This window comes from Scyliorhinus torazame, chromosome 10 (genome assembly GCF_047496885.1).
Source record: "Scyliorhinus torazame isolate Kashiwa2021f chromosome 10, sScyTor2.1, whole genome shotgun sequence".
NCBI classification, from domain to species: Eukaryota; Metazoa; Chordata; class Chondrichthyes; order Carcharhiniformes; family Scyliorhinidae; genus Scyliorhinus; species Scyliorhinus torazame.
In genome coordinates, this window is record NC_092716.1 from 226,356,867 (window position 1) to 226,384,375 (window position 27,509).

General features: G+C 43.6%; 1 protein-coding gene across 8 annotated transcripts in view; it reads right to left on the reverse strand.

The window, feature by feature from the left end:
* The window catches only part of dennd5a (DENN/MADD domain containing 5A), a 496,539-nt gene that overhangs the window by 309,692 nt on the left and 159,338 nt on the right, over positions 1 to 27,509 (reverse strand). For all 8 annotated transcript variants that reach the window (XR_011933108.1, XR_011933106.1, XR_011933109.1 and 5 more), the window contains one exon: positions 22,927 to 23,599. Coding sequence is in view for 4 of the 8 variants with exons in the window: in XM_072466513.1 (XP_072322614.1) it covers positions 22,927 to 23,599 (673 nt within the window). In the remaining 4 variants the exon portion in view is untranslated. The remainder of the gene's footprint in view (positions 1 to 22,926; positions 23,600 to 27,509) is intronic.

The window sequence follows — 27,509 nt, forward strand, 5'->3', positions numbered from 1 at the left end:
CATCATCCTTGGCCTCTTCCTCCTCATCAATAACCTCCAGCTCATCATCCCGCTGCTGTATGAGGTTGCGGAGGGCACAGCCGGCCACCACACAATGGACGACCGTCTTGGGGGGGGGGTACTGGAGTACACCACTGGCGAGGTCGAGGCATCAGAACCGCATCATGAGGGGTCCAATGCACCCCGCAATCACAGTCAGAGTGGCCACATGGGCCTCGTTGTACCGGGTCTCCGCTTCGGTCTTCGGCTTCCGTACTGGTGTTATTAGCCAGGTCCTCAGCGGGTATCTCTTATCCCCCAAGAGCCAGCCGCCTATCCTGGGGTGCTCCTCAAAGAGGCTGGAGATAACCGGCTGTCTCACCAGGATGTAGCTGTCATGCACAGTCCCGCGAAGCGTGCACACACGTGTATGATCTTCATCTGGTGGTCGCATACGAGCTGTGTGTGCAGGGAGTGGAACCTTTTACTGTTAACGTAGGGCACTCCCAGAGGGTCCGGTGAGGGCAGGGCAACACGCTTGACAACTATTACCCCCTGGACCTGGGGCATCCCGATGATGGCGGACCTGCTAACCAGGCATCTTGCTGGGCTTGGTCCATGTCAAAGATGATGTCGTTTTCCACCCGAGCAAACAGGGTATCCATTATCTGTCGAAAGCACCTGTTATCTGTCGAATGCCGCACAGATCCCCACTCGAGCCCTTGAATGATCCCGAGGCATAAACGTTCGGAGCTGCAGTGACCTTGACATCCACCGGGAGCGGGTGTCTCCTCCTCCATGTGATGCCAAGTCTGCGAAGACATGGGACACATCCTCTCCTTGTTGAGGCAGAGCCTCCTGCAGCATGCACTGGCCATCATGTTTGAATGACCAGCAAACACTGGGCCATCGCGGGACTCCCCCTCTGGGTCCCTCCCTGGCCTGATGGGTGGCTGGGCCGCAGGGTGTGAGGCGGGGTGTGACACATGGTCCGCTGCCCTGAGCATCTGTAGATGCTGCTGCCGCCATCTCTGGCGTCTTGCCGCCCGACCTAGCAGCAGCACCACTGGATCCAAAATCCCTGCCACAGTGTTCAATATCTGTAAGAAATTGAGAGAGGGGTTTTTTTCCTTGACAGACAGACAGTGGTGGCTCCCAATCCAGGATCCTCCATTCCCCCATTGATCCCCCACTCATCCAGAACGCCCTGTCCATTCACACCCAGCCCCAAGGGGGCCCCCTCTCTGTACCCTGGACACCCGCTCATAACGTCACCTGGACCGGGCGCTGGTCCTCTCCCCGTAGCACTCACACACCCTTCAGCAGTGGTCATGTCCCCGGAGCTGTGTCCCATCCCTGGGGTGTTCTGATGTTGGCTGCTGCAGGTGTGGTGTTGCCTCCCGCAGTGTTCAGGCACAGTGTCCAGGCATCACGGTCTGATTAGGACACAAGGCAATGACTCCCACATATTACATGGCCCACCCACCCAGGAGAATCCACTATGGTTGTGTGAAATGCTGACTTAACCACGACTGCCAATTCCCTATTAGTAATAGGCTCAGCCGCATGGCCAGAGGCCTCAGCAGTCGGTGGGGGTTATGGATGGTCGACAGACGGGCAGGGACAAGAGTTGCTCCTGGAATTGGTACATAGTCCAGGGGATGGCATGGTGGTGCTGCGCACGGTTGTCCCCCCCTCCTAGCGCCTCCCTCACCCTCCCATGGTGTCACACCCCTGCGGAGGGTCCCCCAACCCAGCAGAGGGTCCCCCACCCCCGCTGAGCACTGGGGTGGCAAGCACTGCACCACTGGGCTCTTTGCCTGTGAGCAAAGATGGCTACTCACCTTCTCGGTTCCCCACAGAAGCCCTTCCGCAAGGTTCACTTTTTTTTTAAAGGAGCACTAATCGACGCCAGTGTGACCACTTGCTGGGGGAGGCTGATGAATCACGGGAGGCCATTGGATATGGGGCTGCTCCTGTTAATTGTATGGAAATAGGGCTTACATGGTGATAATTGGTTTCTCGCTCTGCTAAGGCGAGATCCAAATTTCACCTACGGGTGTGGGCTGGTTGCATCGCAACCTGGTTAGCGACTGGTGCTTCTCGTTTTCAGCCTATCCCGCTATTCACCAACCTCGTTTCGCTCAAGTGAGAGGGGAACGAGGCCGGAGAATCACGCCCTCCGTCTCTAGTAACCTTCCACCCTTTAATTAACCCTACACAAACACACACACACACACACACACACACACACACACACAAGTTCTATGCTGTATTCATTCGTGACTAAATTATATTTATGCCATTACTGTAGATCACAGCATATAAATGGACTTTGAAGATTCAAAAGGGTTTTCCAAAAATGGGGGTCAATTTATAAGCCAAGTATAAGATGTGAACCACCAGCATCAGTGTCCGTGGTCACCTATTTGAAATGTGAAAAAAAACACCAGTCATTTAAATTAAATCAGTGTGATACATTTTATTGAATGAATTAATTCCACAGACCAAGTTTTAAAAACTGCCAAATTCATTGGCTTCGGCATCCGATGCAAATTGTTCATCGAATTCATGGAGTCATTTTGGCTATGGCTTAGTTGGAAAGAACGCCTTCTGGATCAGTATGGCACTTGCAGTTTCAGGATCATCCTTCCACAACAAATCACATGACTCTCCATCCACTGCATTGAATATTCTACATTTTTTGATTAAATCCAATGACACTTTGCGCATTAATAGTACCCCACGATTGGATGACAAAACCACACCAAACATCAAGGAGGGAACATGCATATTTGGACTTTGTAAGATTTTTTTATCCATCAACCATTCACTGATTCCATTTGGTGCAAACATGATTGTTGAGTGGCTTTTTGAAAAGGTTGAACTATGGATGTTTGACCTCTGATACAACTGCAATAACTGGGTATTATTGTTTTGCAGATGCCTTATGATCTGATCGGTAAAATGGGATCGGAGCATGTCCCACACTAATAAGCTAAATACTTTTCATAGGCCACCAGGATGCTTATTCAACACATAATCAATTCACAACTTCACTCTATCTTCATCCATCCAATCGGGCATTATGGACAAGCACAGAAACGCCTATAGGTAATTTGGCATGCGTTTGAAATTTTACTTTAGGAGTTAATTTAGTTATTTCGGCCATGCAGGCTAATACCATCTTGAATCTTGTCTTCCCATGCCCTGTGGCTTTCACTGGACCTGCTTTTGAACATTTCCACTCCACAGTTTGGCTTCTAGGTATATTGAAATTCATGGATATATCATCCATGTTTCCGATGTGACTGGGTACTCCTGATTTTGCCACTGTGATGATGAATCATTGGAAATTGGTAATTTTGGCATCAAGGTCTTTTGGTAGTCTCAGTGACTTACGTCTTCTACCATAACACCAGACATTTTCAATCGATTAAGCTGTTACTCGGAAATCTTTGTTGCATTCGGTTCGATTTAGCCAACCCAAACAGATTGCATTTGTAGTGATGTTGTCACCATTCTGTTGATATTTAAGGACCCATTCTAATACATGCGTCTCAAGATCAGGTTGGTGGCTGGTCCTTGCTCTCATGGTGCATTTGGTCCAGGGCATCTTCTTTAGGGCAGATTCCCTCTTCCATTCTCACATCAGCAAGTTCTCTTTCTGCAGCAGTTATCAGAACCCCAGCTAATGTTACTACTGGACAGTAAGGTCCCAGAATGGAATCCTGGCTCAACAGACTGTAACATTTATGGGTTTTTTTTCAGACACATTTTGATGAACAGAGTCACAGGACTGCCAATTAACTTTTCACAAAAGAAGAAAACATTTATTAAACATGAAAAGGTTGACTGTAACACAATACTCCTTAATCCCACCTATTTCTTTGGAGATGTCCACAGATTTTTTAAAAATATAAACTTAGAGTACCCAATTCTTTTTTCCAATTGAGGGGCAATTTAGCGTTGCCAATCCACCCACCCTGCACATCTTTGGTTTGTTGGGGTGAGACCCATGCAGACACAGGGAGAATGTACAAACTCCACATGGACAGTGACCCAGGGCTAGGATTGAACCCGGGTCCTTGGCGCTGTGAGGCAGCAGTGTTAACCACTGCTAACTCATACTATAATGTTCTCAATAAGTGCACAGTCCATGTAAACCAGGGAAAATGTGGTCAGACACGCTACACTCAAAAGCCAAGTAACAAACACCACTCAGCACTTCAAACTTCAGTGGATTTCTCATCAAATCCCCTCAGATGCTTATTATATTGTGAAGCAACTGATCTCGATGGAACTCTTGACTTCCGCATATATATTTCCAAATTCCACTCTTGGAAAACACGCCTCAGACTCTTCTCCCGAAACAACACTTTGTCTCAGATACCTTCACCAGGAATCCACTTCCAGGAATGCAATCGCTCATTTCAGTATTCCTCAGCCAGGTGCGTTCAAGCTTCCACACATTCTTGCAGGTACCTAGTCACACCAACAGAAGACCACTGCTTCACAGATTGCATCACAGTATCACCAACCTTAGGATTACTTCAAATAACTGGCTAGCTGACTTCACCAGGTCTGCACCTTTCAGTGTGTTTAACTTGGAGCATTTCTTTAGCCCCTTTCTGATCCAGGTGAACAGTACCTGGTTCAATTTCCAGTTCCTTTGTCCCTTTGACTTCAGTCCTCCTCGGACTTCTCTTTGATTCCCTGCTTTCAAGAACTGTTAGAGGCTGGTTTAGTACAGTGGGCTAAGACAGCTGGCTTGGAATGCAGAAAAAGACCAGCAGCGCGGGTTCAATTACCGTTCCAGCCTCCCCGAACAGGTGCCGGAATGTGGCGACTAGGGGCTTTTCACAGTAACTTCATTGAAGCCTACTTGTGACAATAAGCAATTATTATCATCTGCTCTTTAGCTTCTTGGATTTACTTTCTGGGGCATACTCCATTGTCCTGCCTCTCTCTGCTGGCAGTTTCTGTGAGAGTTGCTTTCCTCTCAGCACGGTAGCATAGTGGTTAACACAGTTGTTTCACAGCTCCAGGGTCCCAGGTTCGATTCCTGGCTTGGGTCACTGTTCATATGAGTTTGCACGTTCTCCCCGTGTGTGCGTTGGTTTCCTCCGGGTGCTCCGGTTTTCTCCCACACTCCAAAGATGTGCAGGTTAGTTGGATTAGCCATTCTAAATTGCCCTTGGTGTCCAAAAAGATTAGGTGGGGTTACTAGGTTAGGGGGATAAAGGGGATGGAGTGGCGGCGTGGGGCTTAAGTGAGGTGCTTTTTCCAAGGGCCGGTGCAGACTTGATGGGCTGAATGGCCTCCTTCTGCACTGTAAAATCTATGATTCTCAGGTACCTGGTTTCAAAATCCTGAGTTCAGTTTAAATCAAACTCAAATATTCTATTCAAACTAAAGTGGCCCCGGGGTGCTAAGCAATAGCTTAGTCTTTCTTTAACACTTGTTTGTTTCCACAAGATACATTCTCTAATCACAATGCAGGCATAGTTTGAAATGAAACCAAAACCACAGACGTGCAAACACCTTTGTTTAAGATGAGTTAACTGAGGGTTTAACTCTTTTTTTGCACAGAAAAGCAAAGTTAAACTCATATAAAGCCATTCTCTGGGTGTGATGTTCCCACCTTGTTGCACCCAGCGCCAAGCTGGGTGCGCCAGGAGCATCACGGGAGTGGCCCAAATTACGTTCGCGCCAGGTGCAAAATAGCACGCGAGTTACCCATCCTGCACCACAATCTAGATCACACCCGCGATAATCATATTTAAATGAGCCATGAGGCACAATTAAATATGTGCGGTCTATTTGAGGCCTCATTCTCCCAGCACCCGGAAGTCACCGGCTGCACCAGCGAAGCCGCAACCGGACCCCGATTAATAGTGGTCCACGCTTGTGGAGACCAGACATGATGGTCCTCTGGGAGTCGCAGATGCTATTGGAGCCCCCCAGGTGTTTGGAGACAGGGCAGAGCAGTATCCTGGTACCCAGACACCACCAACCTGGTCCTGCCAGAGTACCAGCACACTGCCCCTGCCACAGTTCCAGGTTGGTATTGCCATAGGTCAGGGCCTGAGGGAAGCCATGCCCACGAAAGGCGGGTTTAAAGATGGGGAGCTATGAATGGAATTCATAAAGGTTGGGGAATGAAGGGATAATGCCCATGTCTGCAGGGGGTGGCATTGTCGATGGGTGGGTGGCTTGGGGGACCCTCAAGGCCACTTAGAGATCGGGCACCTCTTTAAAATGGTGCCTCAATCTCGGAGGAGCCGGTCTCACTGGCAAGTTCAGCTCCCACTACAGAAACATTTTTTAAGTGTGGGCTAGACCAGGGAGAAATCCAGGTCTGGATCTCACCCAAAAAGCCGGCATGAAACACCCTGCCAAACGCGCCCAAAATGACACTTAACATACGGTTTCCTCTATTTATAATGCACAAATATATAAATATAGATTATTTTGGTTTCTTGTCCCAGTTACTTGATGAGTTAGCAAGTATTATGACTTTTAGCTTGAAACCAGATTCATACCTAATTTTCTTTTGCCAGAGAACCCATTTCTGTTCATCATTCAACACGTGTAGTCTGCTCTGTGTGGATGCATCTTAAGTTAACCTGCATCGCCTTGGCGACATGGCAATCCCACTTAATTCCATGTGCCAACTAAAAAGCGGAGTAAAACATGCAATTCTTCAATGAAAAATCAATGCAAGTATATTCTTAGCAGAACAGGGCGGGGAGGGGTTTCAACTTATTATACACCAAGCATAGACCTAAACATGATTTTTGGCACCGAAGAAACAGGATCCTTTTATAGGTCAGGTCAACATATACACCGCGATCTACATTAGTTCTGACCTTTAAGTGGAGGCATCTTCTCTAAATCTACCAAATTATAATCTTGAAGACCTCTAACAGGCCACGATTCAGCCTTCTCTTTTCAGTGGAAAAGAGCCCCAGCCTATTCAATCTGTACTGATAGTGTTGCGACACCCTGGGCGAGTGCGTGGTCAGCCCCACAGACCCCAGAGTCCCAACATAAGTGAATTAACCAAAAATTCATATTTTTCGAAGATCTTTAACCCTTGACTGCTCCAATGAGTCACAGACACCAGGTTCATAAGTAAAATATTAACCGACTATTTATTAATAACAAGGAGAAAAGATGAACATAAGGAAATAATGAGATAACCATCTACCAGACTACCTAATCCCAAAATCCCGTCCCACCCTCTGCCCAGCCACACACAAGGCAAACACCAGGTAAGGGTCGGCGAGGAATAAAATACAAACAGGGATTAAAGGGGTAGGTCTGAGATGAGTCTTCACTCTGGGGCTGCAGTCTCTGGGAAATATGTTTCCTCGACAGGTTCAGGTTGGCGCAATTCCTCAGTTCTCGTCACCGGCCACCAGATGGTGCTGTATACAGGCTGCTGAGGTCAGTACACTTCTGCCTTTCTACCACCAGCGGGAGCTTTTGCCTCCTTGAGAGAATACAGCTCTGGTTTCTGATATTAAGTGATGTTTACATGACCGATTCCTGTACAAGACTTTGGCAGCTTTATCGCAAATGCTTCAATTCCTCTCTCCCTCACTGACTCATTGACTGACCTCTGGGTCCTTACTTCACTGGCTGCTTAACAGAACTGAACAAAAGATGGCACTCTCCAAAAGACCCGTTACTGACTGGCTTCACCAACCATAGGTCCTGAGAGGAGCAAGTTGAAAATGTTATATGCACTGATTGGCAGCTTGCCAAGTCTATCAAACGACATCACAGATTCTGCCACAGGGAATGTTTTCAGATTAGCCCATCTAAAAGGAGAAGTTTTCCTAGTGTCCAAACGCTCCAATTTAAACAGAAATGTATATCAAAACAAGCAACAGGACGGGGATTAAAAGAGAACACAGGACAGACCGACAGACAATATCCTAACAATAGGTGCAACTTCAGTTCTCAAGTAAATATTTTAGCCTTTTTATAATAAGGAAACGAGACTGCTGACAATACTCCAAGTTCAGGTTCCATACAAGTTTAACATAACATCTATGCTTTTCAATTCTATTCCTCTAGAACGAGGCCCAATGCTTTGTTTGCCTTTCTGGGGTATTATTGTAATCCGTGAAGGGAAGGAGGTGATTGGGAAAAAGGAGGATGGGAGGAGGTTCATGAGTTTAACACCATCGCAAACTGATGGGACAAATGGCTGGTGTTTGTGCTATAAATACTTCGTAACACTGCGGCCGGTTTACAATCTTAGAGAAGGCTACGTGTGAAGAAAAAATAAACCGGCAATGGTTCTTAGCAACTAGGGCCTTGTAAGGTAGAGAAGTTAAGTTTTAGTTTCGCTAATTTGATTGCAGTTGGAGATAGGTAGTAAGAGAGAAGGTTTCTCGCACAGCTCTGCTGGAAGTAGAGGTTTTAGAAGGCTAAAGAGCGATCATCTCTGAGCCTTGCCTTACTTGGAGTAATGGTTACGAAAACAAATGCCGGAAATCTAATGTCCAGCTTGTTAAGGACACTAGAGAAATTAAGAGAAGTTTCCAAAAAGTTTGGAGTTCATTAGACAGAGGAAACTGGGAACCAGAATAGATTACTGTTCAGTAAAATCACAGAATTGAAAAGGCATTAGATTGTGAGAGGCCAGAAAGATAACTGCTGTAGTTCTAAAGGTCCATAGGAAATGACTATAGTTTGGGAGATATTATTTGAAATAATTGTGGAAATCGGTGGCTGGACTTCAGAGTTTGTGTAAAAGCCTTTCAAACAAAGGAAACCTGAAGGGAGAAGTGTAGAAACTGAAAGAAAAACCTGAGGTGTAGTAACTGAAAGAAAAACCTGGAGAGAAACAGTGGAGGGAAAACATAAATTAAAAGAAGATTTTAAAGTGTGACTTTTGAAAGCGGAATTTGAAATCACTTGTGTGGTAGCCAGGGTTCAGTGATACAAGGTGGCTTATGGTACAAGAATCATCTGGGGGACTTTTGTGGAGAAACCACAGGCATTCACTTGGTTTCACAGTCATCTTGTGTGCTTAATCCGTGGCGACTAGGGGCTTTTCACAGTAACTTCATTTGAAGCCTACTTATGACAATAAGCGATTTCCACTTAATTTCACTATCAATCTGTGTATAATTGATATGCTAAGGGGGTGGTGGGGGAGTAAAGAACTATTGTATCTTAATCCAATCTTTTAATGTTTAATTTTTAAAAAAATTCTTGTTGAAACAAATTAGTGGTCCTGTGACTATGTTTAAAAAAAGTAAAAGTTACGGGATTTTGAGCCAGGGTTTCATTCTGCGATCTTCCTGTCCAGTTACAACACCAACTGGGATGGTAGTACATTATTTTCCTAAAACCCATATATGTATTTGCACCAACACATTTAAATGTATTTTCCAGTTTTGCTCCCAAAAGGTATAACTTCACATTTTTCTATTATAACCTGCATTTGCCACTTCCCTCTGCAATCTATTTGACTGTTTGCAGTTTCCTTTTGGTCTCTTACTTTCTTCTGGCAATTTGCTACTCTTTCCACCAGTATCTGTAAATGTTGTCAATTTAATTCCAAGTCCAGATTAATAATTGAGCTCCCATGGTAATGCTCGAGATGAGTCCAATGTTACATACGGTAAATTAAGTGTTACTTAATATGTCTGAAGCATTGTTACTTTTTACTACTGTTATGGGCCAGGGTTTAGAGAACCCCACAGTGTATCATGGAGTTCACCTGACCCACAACTTTTAATAGATTGTGGTATGGGGGAGCACACGGCCCACTCTACAGGTGTGGTACAGCAGAAATGGAAAAGTCATTTTTAAAGCAAAACAATGTTTATTCTATGAACTCAAGTTAACCTTTTTGAAACATACAGTGAACATCTTAGCAACCATCAATTCAAATACAACCCCCAAAGAATACAACACTAAATAATCCTTAATAACTTCCCAAACAACATCCAGAAGACAGAAGAAACACCTTTTGACAGAAGCATATTAGGTTTACATTCACTACTGAGAACATTTATAATTCTGAATTCATCAAATGATCAAAAGATAGTCTTTTGATGGCAGAGAGAACAGCAGTGCACCTGCTTGGTCTGGCTTCAGCTCCAACACTGAAAACGAAACTAAAACATACCCTGCAGCAAACAGACTAAAACAAAAGTAAAAAGCTGCAGACTGCCCAGCTCCACCCACTCTCTGACATCACTGCAGTAATAAACACCCATTTTTTAAAGGTACTCTCACTACAGATATTTATATACACACCCATTTATAAACACCAATTTCTTAAAGGTACTCTCACATGACACTACAGTATATGAAAGTTATATGCATTTTCAGATTAACATAATTTTTATGTTTGTACATTTGTGTTGCTTGATGATGCAATTATTGTGTGCATTGGAAAACATATGATTGTGCTGATATATTGTAATGAAAATGCTGTATAAATTGCTTGCAGTAGGTTCTCAAATGGAATTTCAGATTAATGGAAATGGTTTCAGTATTCAAACCAAATGTTGGGGATCCAATAGACCTGATGATAAAAAAGACTGAAGATCTAGGCAGTAAAAGTGTGATTTGACATGCCTAGGCAAAATTAATTTTAAGCATTTATATGACTGTTAGAAGAGATTGACACCTCATGAGATGAATTCTTCCCAAATGCCTCAGTTGATTAGTCAATTGAATGAGAAGGATTTTGTCTTCAGTAATGTACATTTGAGGGTGTTTGGCACATCTCCTGCATTATCTTAGATTATCTGTTTCATTAGATAGTGTTTTTGTCCGTATTAGTCTTCTTTTATAGGGGATGCAAAACAATAAAAGTGCCAAAGTGTAACCAGGACAGAGAAAGTGTATGAGCTAGTTACAAGAAAAAGTAGTGTGTCACTTGAATGTATTATTTCCCTGAGGTAAAGGAAAAGAGAATTAAGCCAGCTAGTTCAGATAATGTTTACTAATGGCCCAAAGCAGAGGGTTCACATCAAAACAATAAAATAATTTTTCCAGAGAGGTTCATCATTCAAAAATTCCAAAAGCCTACATCAACATCCAAAGATATGCAAATAATCAATACATCAACAAAGTTGTATAAAATCCAAATCATATCTAACCAAGGGTACTAATCAATTCAATAGACTAACCATCTAATGTTAAATTGTCAACTTGCCATGAAGTTGGTCCTAAATTTGCAATGACCTCAGATACTGATCTCAACTTTAATTTTATAATCAGTGATCCAATTATTGCTGGATTAGTGATAGACTGAACTGCTTTACATTGGCCTAGATTTGCCAGTCGGTAGGGAAACTACTGAATGTGAAGAAATCTGCCTACAAAAGGTCTAACATTCCTGAGGCAGGAATTTCCTCTTCTCCCACAGCAGTTTAAATCTGGTGCTGAATCAGTGGACTATCTTGGTGTGCAGCAGCAGTGATCAGCAAGCAAGCATCCATCAAATCGAAGTATGCATAAACAGGAAACCAGGAAATTAACAGCGCTTCAAATCCTTCACACTTAATTTACATTTTCAAGTAGAAAAATAAAAGAATGGCAACATCAAGATAGAAGCTAAAATGTAGCTGGTACTGAGTGTAATTACTGCAAGTTTGGTAAGGAAGGAAGGGAGGTGCTCTTTGCTTTATCTTTTTCAATCTTTCTTAGACTCCAGGAGACCTGGAGTCAAGAAGCTGCATGATAAGTGTAAGTTTCAAAAAATCCAAGAGTGACAGGAGTACAGTTCTGGTCACCCTATTATAGAAAGGATATTATTAAACTAGAAAGAGTGCAGAAAAGATTTACTAGGATGCTATCAGGACTAGATGGTTTGAGTTATATGGAGAGGCTGGATAGAGTGATCTTATAGAGGTCTATAAAATAATGAAGGGCATAGATAAGGTAGATAGTCAACATCGTTTCCCAAAGGTAGGGGTTCTAAAACTAGAGGGCACAGTTTAAGGTGAGAGGGGAGAGATACAAAAGGGTCCAGAGGGGCATTTTCTTCATGCAGAGGGTGGTGAGTGTCTGGGACAAGCTGTCAGAAACAGTAGTAAAGGCAGGTACAATTTTGACTTTTAAAAAGCATTTAGACAGTTATATGGGTAAAAATAGGTATGGAGGGATATGGGCCAAATGCGGGAAATTGGGACTAGCTTAGTGATAAAAACTGGGCGGCATGGACAAATTAGGCCGAAGTACCTGTTTACTTGCTGTAAACCTCTATGACATCACAGGAGAAACACAAGTTCATTGATTGATGAGAAACTATTGTTAGGGAGTGTCTTCAAGTAGCTGAAAATTAGAAAAATGCTTTCTCTTTTCAAAGTAGCTGCTGCTGAGGTTTAAGTAAAAAAAACACAAGCAATGGAGAAATAAAGTTAAGTCAGGTAAGATAAAATAAAGTAGTATAAACCAAAATAAAGTTAACATAAGGGAAGTAAATTGCAGGACAGCATAGTTGTATGGAATGCATCTCCTATGATATGTGGGATGTCAGATATTACCGGCGCAATTGAACATGCCCGACCCAGTGAGGCGAGAGGCCTCTCGCAAGATTTGCGATGCTCTGAACGCCTCGCAAGACCACGTCATCTAGATCTCACCCTCTCTGGACTTATTTAAATGTTGCCACCCGATTCTCTCAAGGCCCAGGAATGAATACCCGTGCCTGGGAGACCTCGCCATGGCACCATTTAGCACTGGTCCACAAAGATGTGGACCAGGTCTAACAGCACCTGGAGGGTCTCCCAAGCCATCGGAGGCCCCAGGTGGTCAGGCTCTTGGAAATGTGGGACCCTGGCACTCCTGCTGGCAAATGGGCTTCTTGGCACTGCAAGCCTGGCACCTTGGCACTGCCAGTGTCCTGGAAGTAACACCCTGGCACTGCCAAGGTGCATGGTAGCACTTTGAGGATGGCAGTGCCAAAGTGCCTGGGTGCCCATGCCAGGGATCAGGCCCGGGGTTGCTCGAGGACCACCTAAGAGGTAGGTTGGGCAGTTTGAGGGGGTCTGGAGGCCACGGTGTGGTGTCAGAGGGGGCCGAGAGATCGGGGTGCCATTTTCTTCCAGAGGCCGCAGATAGACACATGGCAGCATGATATCATCATTATAATGGAAATTTGGCTTAAAGAGGGAGAAATCGCAGCTCAACATCTCTGGTTAGTTTTCAAGCAGAATATTTTGGAGATAGCGACCATACAGTAAGATTTAACATCTTTATGGAAATGGACACAGATAGAACAGGAGTAAAATTTCGAAATTATGGGAAGACAAATTTTACAAAGCTGAGATTTGACCTGATGAAAATGGACTAAAAAGAGATACTAGAAGGGAAAACAGTGTCAAATCAATGGGAGGCATTCAAAAATTGATTCTACAGGCACAGTGTACACATATAAAAGGGTGGTCCTGCAAAATCCAGAGCTCCATGGTTATCCAGAAGCATATGCCATTGACCAGAAATTAAACTGGACTAGCCATATAAATACTGTGAAATTGTGCAGGTGAGGGCGGTGGAGACTGAGACGGAAAAGATCAACGAGGTCTTTGAGGACTTCTACAGGGGGTTGTATAGTTTTGAGCCAAGGGCGGAGGAGGCGGATATGGGGGTTTCTTGGATGAGTTAGTATTCCCAGAGGTGAGGGAGGACAGGCGACAGGTGTTGGAGAAGCCACTAAGGTTGCAGAAGATAGTAGAGGGGTGGGTCGATGTAGTCGGAAAAGGCACCGGGCTGGACGGCTTCCCAACTAAATTTTATAAACACTTTTTGGGGAAATTACTCCTAAGTATATTCAATAAGGCACTGGGGGGGGGGGGGGGGGGGGGGGGGCTACTTTGCACGTTAGTGCAAGCCTCTATTTCTTGGATTCCAAAGAAAAGGCACAGACCATACCCTGTGGGGCAGCAGGGTGCTGGAGGTGATAGTAGCGGTGGATGCGATAGTAGCGATGGATGCAGAAAAGACCTTCGATCATGTTGAGTGGCGATATTTGTTTGAGACTCTGAGGAGGTTTGGGCTCAGGCTAACATTTGTGTCATAGATACGGTTGTCTATGCATCCCCCAAGGTGTGTCCAAACGAATGGGGTGGAGTCAAGATTTTTTCCAGCTACATAGGGGAACGAGGCAGGGCTGCCCACTGTCACCATTACTGTTTGCACTAGCAATAGAGCCAATGGCGACTGCGCTCCAGGCCTCGGAAGACTGGCAGGGTATGGCGAGGGGAGGGTAACGAGCATAGGGTATTGTTATATGCAGATGACTTAGAACATAGAACATAGAATATTACAGCGCAGTACAGGCCCTTCGGCCCTCGATGTTGCGCCGACCTGTGAAACCACTCTAAAGCCCATCTACACTATTCCCTTATTGTCCATATGTCTATCCAATGACCATTTGAATGTCCTTAGTGTTGGCGAGTTCACTACTGTTGCAGGCAGGGCATTCCACGCCCCTACCACTCTCTGAGAAAAGACTCTACCTCTGACATCTGTCTTATATCTATCTCCCCTCAATTTAAAGGTATGTCCCCTCGTGCTAGACATCACCATCCGAGGAAAAAGGCTCTCACTGACCACCCGATCCAATCCTCTGATCATCTTGTATGCCTCAATTAAGTCACCTCTTAACCTTCTTCTCTCTAATGAAAACAGCCTCAAGTCCCTCAGCCTTTCCTCATAAGATCATCCCTCCATACCAGGCAACATTTTGGTACATCTCCTCTGCACACTTTCCAATGCTTCCACATCCTTCCTATAATGCGGTGACCAGAATTGCACGCAATACTCCAAATGCGGCCGCACCAGAGTTTTGTGCAGCTGCAACATGACCTCATGACTCTGAAACTCAATCCCTCTACCAATAAAAGCTAACACACCGTACGCCTTCTTAACAACCCTCTCAACCTGGGTGGCAACTTTCAGGGATCTATGTACATGGACACCGAGATCTCTCTGCTCATCCACACTGCCAAGAATCTTATCATTAGCCCAGTACTCTGTCTTCCTGTTATTCCTTCCAAAATGAATCACCTCACACTTTTCTGCATTAAACTTCATTTGCTACCTCTCAGCCCAGCGCTGCAGCTTATCTATGTCCCTCTGTAACTTGTAACATCCTTCCGCACTGTCCACAACTCCACCGACTTTAGTGTCATCTGCAAATTTACTCACCCATCCTTCTACACCCTCCTCCAGGTCATTTATAAAAATGACAAACAGCAGTGGCCCCAAAACAGATCCTTGTGGTACACCACTAGTAACTGGACTCCAGTCTGAACATTTCCCATCAACCACCACCCACTGTCTTCTTCCAGCTAGCCAATTTTTGGTCCAAACTGCTAAATCACCCTGAATCCCATGCCTCCGTATTTTCTGCAGTAGCCTACCATGGGGAACCTTATCAAACGCTTTACTGAAATCCATATACACCACATCAACTGTTTTACCCTCATCCGCCTGTTTGGTCACCTTCTCAAAGAACTCTATAAGGTTTGTGAGGCACGGTCTACCCTTCACAAAACCGTGTTGATTATCTCTAATCAAATTATTCCTTTCCAGATGATTATGCATCCTATCTCTTATAAACCTTTCCAAGATTTTTCCCACAACAAAAGTAAGGCTCACTGGTCGATAGTTACCAGGGTTATCTCTACTCCCCTTCTTGAACAAGGGAACAACATTTGCTCTCCTCCAGTCTTCTGGCACTATTCCTGTAGACAAAGATGACTTAAAGATCAAGGCTCAGCAATCTCCTCCCTAGCTTCCCAGAGAATCCTAGGATAAATCCCATCTGGCCCAGGGGACTTATCTATTTTCACACTTTCCAGAATTGCTAACACCTCCTCCTTATGAACCTCAAGCCCTTCTAGTCTAGTAGCCTGAATCTCAGTATTCTCCTCGACAACATTGTATTTTTCCTGTGTGAATATGACAAAAAATATTCATTTAGCACCTCTCCTATCTCCTTGGACTCCAAGCACAACTTCCCACTACTGTCCTTGACTGGTCCTACTCTTACCCTAGTCATTCTTTTATTCCTGACATATCTATATAAAGCTTTTGGGGTATCCTTGATCCTACCTGCCAAAGACTTCTCATGTCCCCTCCTGGCTCTTCTTAGCTCTCTCTTTAGGTCCTTCCTAGCTAACTTGTAACTCTCGAGCGCCCTAACTGAACCTTCATGTCTCATCTTTACATGAGTCTCTTTCTTCCTCTTGACAAGTGTTTCGACTGCTTTAGTAAACTACGGTTCCCTCACTCGACCACTTCCTCCCTGCCTGACAGGTGCATACTTATCAAGGACACGCAGTAGCTGTTCCTTGAACAAGCTCCACATTTCCATTGTGCCCATCCCCTGCAGTTTTCCTCTCCATCCGATGTATCCTAAGTCTTGCCTCATCGCATCATAATTGCCTTTCCCCCAGATAAAACTCTTGCCCTGCGGTATCTCCCTATCCCTTTTCATCACTGAAGTAAACGTAATCGAATTGTGGTGACTATCACCAAAGTGCTCACCTACCTCCAAATCTAACACCTGTCCTGGTTCATTACCCAGTACCAAATCCAATATGGCCTCGCCTCTCGTTGGCCTATCTACATACTGTGACAGGAAACCCTCCTGCACACATTGGAGAAAAACGGACCCATCTAATGTACTCGAACTATAGCGTTTCCAGTCAATATTTGGAAAGTTAAAGTCCCCCATAACAACTACCCTGTTGCTTTCGCTCCTATCCAGAATCATCTTTGCAATCCTCTCCTCTACATCTCTGGAACTTTTCGGAGGCCTATAGAAAACCGCTAACAGGGTGACCTCTCCTTTCCTGTTTCTAACTGGCGAGCTCCCACTAAAAAGGGCGGGGAGGAGCTTCAGGTATTTGGGGGTCCAGGTGGCCAGGAGCTGGGGGGCCCTGCATAGGCTTAATTTTACAATGCTGGTGGAGCAAATGGAGGAGGGGTTCAAGAGGTGGGACGCGTTGCCGTTGTCCTTGGCAGGTAGGGTGCAGTCAATCAAAATGACGGTGCTCCTAAGGTTTTTGTTCCTGTTCTAGTGCCTCCACGTGTTTATCCCGAAGGCTTTTTTCAGGCGGGTTAACAGGAGTATAATGGGGTTTGTGTGGGTGCTATATGTAGCGGATCCTTGGGTAGCATGGGAGAGATTATGGCATTGTTGGGAAAATTTGGGGCCTTCTCCGGGTACAAATTGAATGTAGGAAAGAGCGAGGACTTCCTGGGGAATGAGTTAGGAAGGAACACAAATCTGGGGGCCCTGTCATTCAAGATTGCGAATGTTTAGTTTAGGTATTTGTGGATCCAGATCGCGCATGACTGGGCAATGATGCACAGATGGAACTAACAGGACTGTTGGAGGGGGATAAGGAGTAACCAAAGAAGTGGGATGCCCTGCCGTTGTTGCTGGCAGAGTACAAGTTGTCAAGATGAGTGTGTTGCCAGGTTCTTGTTTATCTTTCAATCACTCCCAATTTGTCTTCCCAAAGCCTTTTAACGGAGGATCAATGGACTATCTGCGAGTTTGATTGGGCGGGTTAGTAGGGCACTGTTGCTAGACAGAGGGAGATAAGGCTTCTGAATCTGCTGCAACACTACTGGGCAGCCAACGTGGAGAAGGTGAGGCAATGGTGAGCAGAAGGGAGGTCGGATTGGGTACAGGTGGAGGAGAACTCCTGCAAGGGATCGAGTCTGAGAGCCATGTTAACAGCCCTGCTTCCGCTTTCCCCAGGGAAATACTCAAATAGCCCGATGATGGGCTCTTCGATAAAGGGGGAAAATTTGTACAAACTGCTTATATTAACAGTATGTGTGGATAGTCTTTGTAACAATATTTGGTTTGGGTTTGGAATAAAAACATTATTTTTAAATAAATCAACTCACCAAGGCTCCTTAGACAGCATCTTCCAAACCCACAACCACTATCATCTAGAAAGCCAAGAGGAGCAGATACCTGGGAAAAACATCACCTGAAGCTCCCCGCCAAGTCACTCACCATCCTGACTTGGAAATATATCACCATTCCTTCACTGTCGCTGGTTAAAATCCTGGAACTCCCTCTATAACAGCACTGTGGGTGCACTTACACCACATGGACTGAAGTAGTTCAAGAAGGCAGCTCACCACCACCTTCTTAAGGGCAATTAGGGATGGACAATAAATGCTGGCCTAACCAGTGATGCTCAAATCCCGTAAATTAATTTTTAAAAGCTTATGACAGTCACAAAAAGCTTGATACTGTAGAAAGCCCAGAGGAATGTAGAAAATATAGGGTTGAAGTAAAAAAACAAAATTAGGAAAGCAAAGAGGATACAAGAAAATATTGGCAGACAAAATCAAAGAAAACCTAAAGCTATTTTACATGTAACGAAGGAAAGGGTTGGGCCTATCATGTACATGGTAACTTGTGTTGATGCAAAATATGTGGACAGAGTCCTCAATGAGTACTTTGTCCCTGTCTTCAGTAAGGATAAGGATATGCAGACATTCTATTTAAAGGGGAAGAGTGTCAAATATTCGATACAATAAGCATAACAAGAGAGGAACTACTGGACTACTGATATCCTTGAAAGCAGATAAATTACTATCCCAGGATATTAAAGGAAGTCAGGAAGGAAATAGCAGATGCTCTGGGCATCATTTTACATTCCTCATTAGATACAGGTGAGATACCAGAGGATTGGAGTTCGGTAAACATTTACAATTATTGTAAAGGGGTGCAAAGGATAACATAAGATCTTAACATAAGAACGAGGAGCAGGAGTAGGCAATTCAGCCCCCGAGCCCGCTCCGCCATTCAATAGGGTCATGGCGGATCTCATCTCAGCCTCACTTTGGTATCTGCCCGCTCCCCAAATCAATTACCCTACTACTAAAAAAAACCTATCTAGCTCCTCCTAAAATTTGTTTACTGTGTTCACTGCACTCTGGGGTAATGAATTCCACAGATTCACAACCCTGAGAGTCTGGTAATTCCTCTGCACTTCTGTTGTAAATCTGCAACCCCAAGCCTAAAACTATCACTTTTTGTTCCAGAATGGCCAACAAGAGGAAACATTGATTCTAGGTCTATCCTGTCAATCCCTGATAGAAACGTACTTTATTATAGGTAATAAAGGTTTAAGGAAAGAAATGATTTGGGTGACATTATACTATTGAAAATTATATATATTAGCCATAACAACATAAAATGCTGAGAGCATGGGAAAACATCTGATAAGAAAGTCAGTAGACTCATTGTTGTCATTACTGGGCAAACATCCCAGTTCTGGAGAACATGGTGGGAAACAGGTGGTTTGAAACATATAGAAGTTCTCCCATGCCATATTATCTCTTAAAACTTGATAGACCTTTCATCAAATTAAATGAATTATAAATATTTTAACCCAATCACAGTTAGAAAGGGGATAGAACCTTAACGGTAATGTTTTACTTATGAGACAGGGTGAGTACCTCCTCTCTCTCTCGCACACTCTCCAAAATCATATTTAAGCTCTCTCTCTCTCTGAATTCATCTTTTAACCTAACCTGTGAAACCTATTTCTACTTTGCTTTGCAAACAGCTATTTACTTTCATTTCAGTTTTGTATCGTACATTTTGATCTGAAGAAATTACCCCGAACTGAATTGTATCTTGAATTCAACTCAACCATCTGTATTTGCATTGGACAAACAACTTTTAAATTCTGTATTCGTATAAAATTTGAATTCATCAATAGACTTTGAAACTGACATAAATAAAGATATTCTTGACTTCACTCAAGAAGCTCAGTCTCGAGTTCTGTATGAATGATGTATCAGTGCAGCGACACAAGATAAGGTAGACAGGAATAACCTACTTTCCCTGGTTGAAAGGTCAACTTAGCCAGGAGCATATATTTTCTTTTCTTTTATTTCATATACTTAATGATCTGTTAAGCTGCTCCCAGAAAAATATTTTTCACTGTACCTCTAACACGTGACAATAAACAAAATCAAATCAAATCAAATTTAAGGTGACTGGTAGAAGGATTAGAGAGGACATGAGGAAAAACTTTTTCATCCAGGTGATGGGCATCTGGAATTCCCTGCACGAATTGGTGGTTGATACAGACATTCTCAACTCATTTAAAAGGTACCCGGGTCTGCACCTGAAGTCTGTAACCTGCAAGGCTACGAACCAGGTGCTGGAATGTGGGTTTAAAATGGGTGGCTAGTTTCTTTTTTTTGGCCGGTGCAGGCATGATAGGCTGAATAGCCTCTTTCTATACGGTAGCTTTTCTATGGCTCTAAAGATAAACCAACATTTTAAGAAAAAAAAAATGCTTTTAAAACTGTGGAATTTTTAAATCACTGGAGAAATATGACAGTCCATAAATATGAAATTACTTTGTCAGGTCTAGTAAGGGTATTTATAACAGTAATTCACTGCAGGAGATTCTTAGGGTAGTGTCCCAGGCACAACCATCTTCAGCGGCCTCATGATGGCCTTCCCTCCAACATAAGGGGCACGATTCTCCGAAAAGGGAATAAAATCCCCGAGCAAGCGCATTGAGCCGCGTGTTCCTCGGCTCTCGCAGTGCCGAGAATCACATGGCTATTCAATGCGACTCACGTTAAATAAAGGGCCTGTTGGGAATGTGCACCCGAGGCCGCACATAGCCCCGTTTTGTACAGTGGGAGCTCTGCTCACCGGAGCTCCACCCCGCCGAATGCACTATGGGAGGGCCATGAAGAAATTAGAACTTTTGGCCAATACTGGGACAACTTATTTTAAGTGATGATTACATATTACTCAATTGCTAGTTAAAGGTCTAAAATTATTTATATACTCAATGTTTAAGTGAGAATTATAATTTGGAAGTCAATGACCGATTGTCAATGTCTGACTTGCTACTGGACTTCATTGATGGTTAATTCAATCACTCAGTACATTGTGGGTATCCAAATTCAGAATTGGCAAGATGAACTCATGTTCAATCCAAACTGCGTGATGTAAGCAGATCATCAAGTCAATCCTCGGCATCATTCACCACTGGATCTAAGATAGTCAAAAAATCTCAAATCTTCTTATTGAAGAGTTTTGATAATTCAACTGGTTCCTTAACATATATGTCAGGCTACCAAATTCCAGTATCCTTACATTTCTGGTGTTGTTAAAAATAAATGCCGTTGGATAAAATAAAGTAATGGAAATTTGGGTCTATATAATATTGTCTGCATAACCACAAAGCATTTGATACTCTCATGGGAGGTATTGCTGCATCACCCACATCAACTTGAAAGGTAATTCTTTTTAATTAAAAGTCCAAATAAAATGACAGGTTTGGAGTTTGCTAAGGTACTCGAGAGTGATTTCTGTACACTTGTATCATAAACATGCAATATATTACAGACAAAAGAATAACTTTGATCCCTAGAACTTCTTTGTCATGCAGATGTTTTCCGGAGTCTTTTTTTAATTCATTTACAGGATGTGGGTGTCACTGGTTTGGCCAGCATTTATTGCCCATTCCTAGTTGTCCTTCACGAGGTGGTGGTGAGCTGCCTTCTTGATCCGCTGGATTCCTTGAGGTGTAGGTACACCCACTGTACTGTTAGTGAGGGAGTTCCAGGATGTTGCCCCAGCGACAGTGAAGGAACGGCGATATATTTCCAAGTCAGGGTGCTGAGTGACTTGGAGGGGAACCTCCAGGTGGTAGGGTTTCCATGTATCTGCTGCCACCAATTTCCCTTTTACATCATAGCCCTAATTTTCTCAACCAAGTTCTTATGTGACAATTTAAGAACATTTCCAAATATACTCGATATGAACATGATCTACTATGGTACATCTATATTTTCTGCTCCTCTCTGAAAAGAAGTTCAGGTGAGTGATGTATGGTCTGCCTCTAACAAATCAATCATAAATGAATTTATCTATCCATCCTTTCAAGTATTCATTAATTTTACCTCAAAGATGGTCTTAAGTGATTTATGTACAACTGACAAAGGTTAACAGGTTAAATATAGTCTTTCCCTTTTTGAGGAAAGATGTGACATTTGACATCCTCCACACTTTTGGGGTACTTCTGTAATGAAATTTGAAAGATCTTCACTACTTCCTCATGTAGAATCTTCAGTAATTTATCACCTGAACACAATTTTAATAAGCATCAACCTAGAGAACAATTTGTTTATTAATGCACATATCATGTATCAGCATTTTTCGGTATCATTTATAGAATCATAGAATTTACAGTGTAGGAGGTAATTTGGCTCATCGAGTCTGCACCGCCCCTTGGAAAGAGCACCCTACTTAAGCCACACCTCCATCTTATCCCTGTAACCCAGTAACCCCACCTAATCTTTTGGGACACGAAGGGCAATTTAGCTTGGCCAATCCACCTAACCCGCACATCTTTGGATAGTGGAAGGAAACCGGAGCACCCGGAGGAAAACCACACAGACACGGGGAGAAAGTGCAAACTCCACACCGACAGTCACCCGAGGCCGGAATTGAACCCGGGACCCTGGAGCTGTGAGGCAGCAGTGCTAACCACTGTGCCACCATGCCACCCAATTAACTATGGATTCATGGAAATGCAAAGACACAGCTCTATTTTTTCGCCTTAGAATGTTCCTAGATGCACTGTACTGTACCAATGTCACGCATCCATATTTCCCACTGTTCCTTCACTGATTCACCAGTTAATTTTCTCTAATTTATTCAGGTTAAATCATTCCATAGTTTGCTCTTCTCAATCTGTTTTTGATTCTGCATTTTCCTTATCTATTTTAACAATGACATTGACGCACTACTTTTCACTGAGGATATGATCTGAACGCCTTGATTAAATTATTGTGCTTGCAATCTCTTGCAGATGTAGAGATAATTTCTGTGTAAGTTAACTGGTACTTCTATAAAATGTAAAATTAATGAATGAATGTTTTACTTACGTTGAGAAAACAGTAGGATTTGAATCTCCAGCAATGCACAGGTGAAGAGCTGTAGTACATTTTCCAGACCCAAGAGCTCAAACATCTCATTAATTGGAAAGTCAAAAAGTGGTAACTCATTAGTGCTTGGCCTTTGGCAAACAATTGGACCATATACACCCAGAAATTTTAAAGACCTCCCTGCTGGTGGCAAAGGCACCTCGTATAGTATATTGTAAACATAACTTTCTAGTGGTAATGGAGGAGGTTGAAGAGAAGTCACAGCTTGATGGAGTTGTTCAAGCACCTTCTTACAAGCTTGCATGAAAGGCATTGGTGCAATCAAGCAAATGCATTTCGAGACGTACAAAGTGTCCTTGCTAATATCATAAGAATTAAAACGCTGTAGTTTTGTCATGCCAGTAGGTATATCACTGCAATTATCAGAGTTACTCTCAGATGAGCTTATGCAGATCGTAGTCGAAGTATGAAGGATGTCATATTGATCTGCATTATGCATGTGATACAACGTTTGCATTGCACTGCAGATCTGTTTACTCGCCACCTCTTCATAAAACGTGAGGGCAAATCCATAGGTGCGGGAACCATCTTCACGGGTGATGATGAACGAATGGAATTGTGGATCTCGGTTATCAGACTGTGTTTTAAAGGAAAGCCCTTTGGGCATGCAGAGCTTGAACAAAAAAAAACAAGAGTTAGATTATAAACACAACAATACAAAACATGCAACTTTAAAACATAGCTGACAAACAGAGGTCCAATAAGGGGATCCCAATGGACTCACCAAGCCATCATACTTGCTAACCAGAGTCTTGAGCAATGTATTGAGAATTCTTTATTTTTACGACATCTTACGTGGAATTTACAACACAGAAGCAAGCCATTTGCTCAACAGGACTATGATAGTGTTTATGCCACACAAGCATAAACCTGACTTCTACCCAACTTCATCATACCATACCATCACATCCTTCTATTCTTTTTGTCTCCCATCACAAACGTATTTAGCTTTCCCTTAAATTTATCTATGCTATTCACCCTAATGTTCCATATCGTAATCAGTTCCGTGTGTTCACCATTCTGAATAAATGAGAATAGGTCAATATGCCTGGTGATCTATTCACATCTTACTTCTGCTGCTGCACACTCAGAGGCGATGACGTAGGGACAAGTCTAATGCGGACCATGAAACCACTGCCAATTGTTGTTTAAAAAAAAATCTAGTTCACTAATGTCCTTTAGCAAAGGAAATCTGTTGTCCTTACTGGATCTGGCCTACATGTGCCCATAGCAATGCGGTTGATTCTTAAATGCCCTCTGAAATGGCCTAGCAAGCCACTCAGTTGTATCAAACCTCTACCAAGTCAATAAAAAAGGAGCCCGATGGGTGTACCTACATCACGGGGACTGCTGTGGTTCAAGGGCAATTAGGGACATTCAATAAATGCTGGCCTCACCAGCGACGCCCACATTCAGCAAATGACTTTTTTTTAAAACTAACAAAGACATTTTCTGTAATGAAGGCACAGTTTCTTTTGAATTTGGTGTCTACTGTTACGAAACACAGAAGTGTGTGGCATCCCATGTGAAAGTATAATTGGGCAAGGTGAAACTTAAGTGTTAATTCAGTCAGTTGAAATCAATCATTTCTTCAAATCAGTTCATCGCAAACTGGCATAATTTCTCCAAATCAGTTCATCGCAAATTGGCCTGCAAATTCACAGAAATTGTCTGACGAAAACAAAATGCATCTTTTAACGACATTTTGGTTTTGTGCAGTACAAGAATTTTTGAATTTCATTTTAGATAAATTTTATTTACCATCACAGTTGTGTGATCGCTAATGATCATAGTCATTCCAGCTACCCTAAAGCATATTTAGCATTGTGCGGATTAAAAATGAGTTGAAGGATTCATTCACACAATACTCACCAGCTAAAATCTTGGTGGAACAGCAGAAAAAGGGTGCAAGTGGGAAATCTTCCTGCTCAGATTTTGCATTAGGAATAAAGGTGAAGCTAACAGCACTCACCAGTAGCGTGGAATAAATCAGACAGCAACTTCCATAGTTCAAACATGGACAGTTAAACACACAATTCTGCATTCGGTGTCTTGTTGCTCCACAAGCTGTGCTCTACTTGTTCAACTCAGCATCAACAACAAAGTTGTGATACTTATCCACTGGTTACCCACTAAATAGGCCAGAAAAAGTTAGGGCTGCTGTATTCTGCTGCAGCTATATGTTTAATGCGCGATGAGTCTTAATTATGCCATATAAAATCTCTGGCCTGAAGTGCAATTTTAGAAGTGTGGAGTCTCATTCATAAGAAATAGGAACTGAAGGCCATTTGGCTTCTCCACGATTCAACAAGATGATGGCTGATCTTCTAACTTAATTCCACCTTCCTGCTTATTCCCATATTCTTGGTACAAAAAAATCTACAACTTTGGTCTTGAATATACCCAACAGCCGAACAACTACAGCTCTCTGGAGTAGAGAATTCAAAAGATTCATAACTCCTCACCTTGCTCCGAAATGGCCAATTCCTTATTTGGAGACTGTGACTCATGTTCCAGGGGAAGCAGTTTCTTGGCACCTATCCTATAAAGCCCTTAAGAATTTGATATGTTTCAATTAGATCACCGTTCATTCTTCTAAACTCCAGGGAATATAGGCCTAGTCAAAAGTATAGTGAAGGACAACCTGACAATCCAGGAACTATTGCAGTAAACCTTTATTGCGCTTCCTATAGGGCAAGTCCTTTCTTATATAAAGAGACCAAAGCAGAACACAGGACTCCAGGTTAGCCTCAACAATGCCCGATATAATTATAGTAACATTTCTTCACAGGTTTACTCCAAATCCTTTATTTTAAAAAATGAACGATTTGCCTTTCTAATTGCTTGTTGTGCCCGCATGTTAACTTTCTGTGATTATGTACAAGTCACGCAAATCTCTAGGATTGCAAACATGTCCATGCATCTCACCATGCAAAAAAAAAAATCTGCATTTTCATTTTTCCTTTAAAAACTGGATAACTTCACACTTCGTCATATTGCATTCCATCTGCCACATATTTGCCCACTCACCCAATCGGTCTACATCCCTCTGAAGCCTCTATGCATCCTGTCCACCATTTTCTTTCCCCCTAACTTTATATATGATGTGGAGATGCCGGCATTGGACTGGGGTGAGCGCAGGAAAGGATGTCCCGAAGCGTGGTACATTGGCGAGACCATGCAGACGCTGCGACAACGAATGAACGGACATCGCGCAACAATCACCAGGCAGGAATGTTCCCTTCCAGTCGGGGAACACTTCAGCAGTCAAGGGCATTCAGCCTCTGATCTCCGGGTAAGCGTTCTCCAAGGCGGCCTTCAGGACCCGCGACAACGCAGAATCGCCGAGCAGAAACTTATAGCCAAGTTCCGCACACATGAGTGCGGCCTCAACCGGGACCTGGGATTCATGTCACATTACATTCATCCCCCACCATCTGGCCTGCAAAATCCTACCAACTGTCCTGGCTTGAGACAATTCACACCTCTTTAACCTGGGGTTACCCCATCTCTGGATCTGTAAAGATTTAATCACCTGCTAATGCTCGCATTCCTAGCATTGTTTGGCATCTTTGAATTTGTCTATGTGTGTGTTTCTGGAACAGACCTCTTCATTCACCTGAGGAAGGAGCAGCGCTCCGAAAGCTAGTGACATCGAAACAAACCTGTTGGACTTTAACCTGGTGTTGTAAGACTTCGTACTAACTTTATATAGTCAGCAAATCTGGAAACACTTAGTCCTTCATCTAAATCATTAATAAAGATTGTAAATAACTGGGCCCCAACTAATGATTGTAGTTTCCTCCTGCTAACCTAAAAATGTCATGTTCATTACTAATCTGTTTTCTGTCATTGATCAGTCCTCACTCCCTGCTAACTTTCTATCCCCAGACTGGAGTCCTAATTCAATGCAACCTTGTGTGGCACCTTATCGAATGCTTTTTGAAAATTCAAATTCACTACATCCACTGCTTCCCTTTTATCCATCTTATTAGCTACGTCCATCTTACCAGCTACTGGCGCGATTCTCCAGCCACATTGTGCTCTTGCTTGAGCAAATGCTGGGACAGGCTTGTAGCGAGCCTCCTGACAGGCTCCGCACCTCCCAGGATTCTCCTAAGGCGCGCAAGACGTCGGAATCGGAACCCCGCCCAAAATGGGTGGGACCGATTGACTGGCCTCCCTCGATTCCTCAGCCTTTCCAGGGAGGCTGCAACCGAGCGCCGATTAGTGTTGGTCCACACAAACATGAACCAGATGGAACGGCACCCCGGGGGGGGGGGGGCCTCTCCTGGGCCACCAGAGCCCCCAGGGTGGTCAGGCTAAGTGCAGGGTAGCTCGCTGCTGCCCTCCCCCCCCCCGGAACACGAGTACCTTTGCACTGCCCAGCTGACACCTTGGCACTGCCACAAAGTGCCTGGATGGCACTGCCAAGCTGGCTGGACCACTACCTGGGTTCCAGGGTGGCAGTGCAAGGGTGCTCAAGTGCCAGGGTGGCACTGCCAAGGGCCAGGGGGGCCATG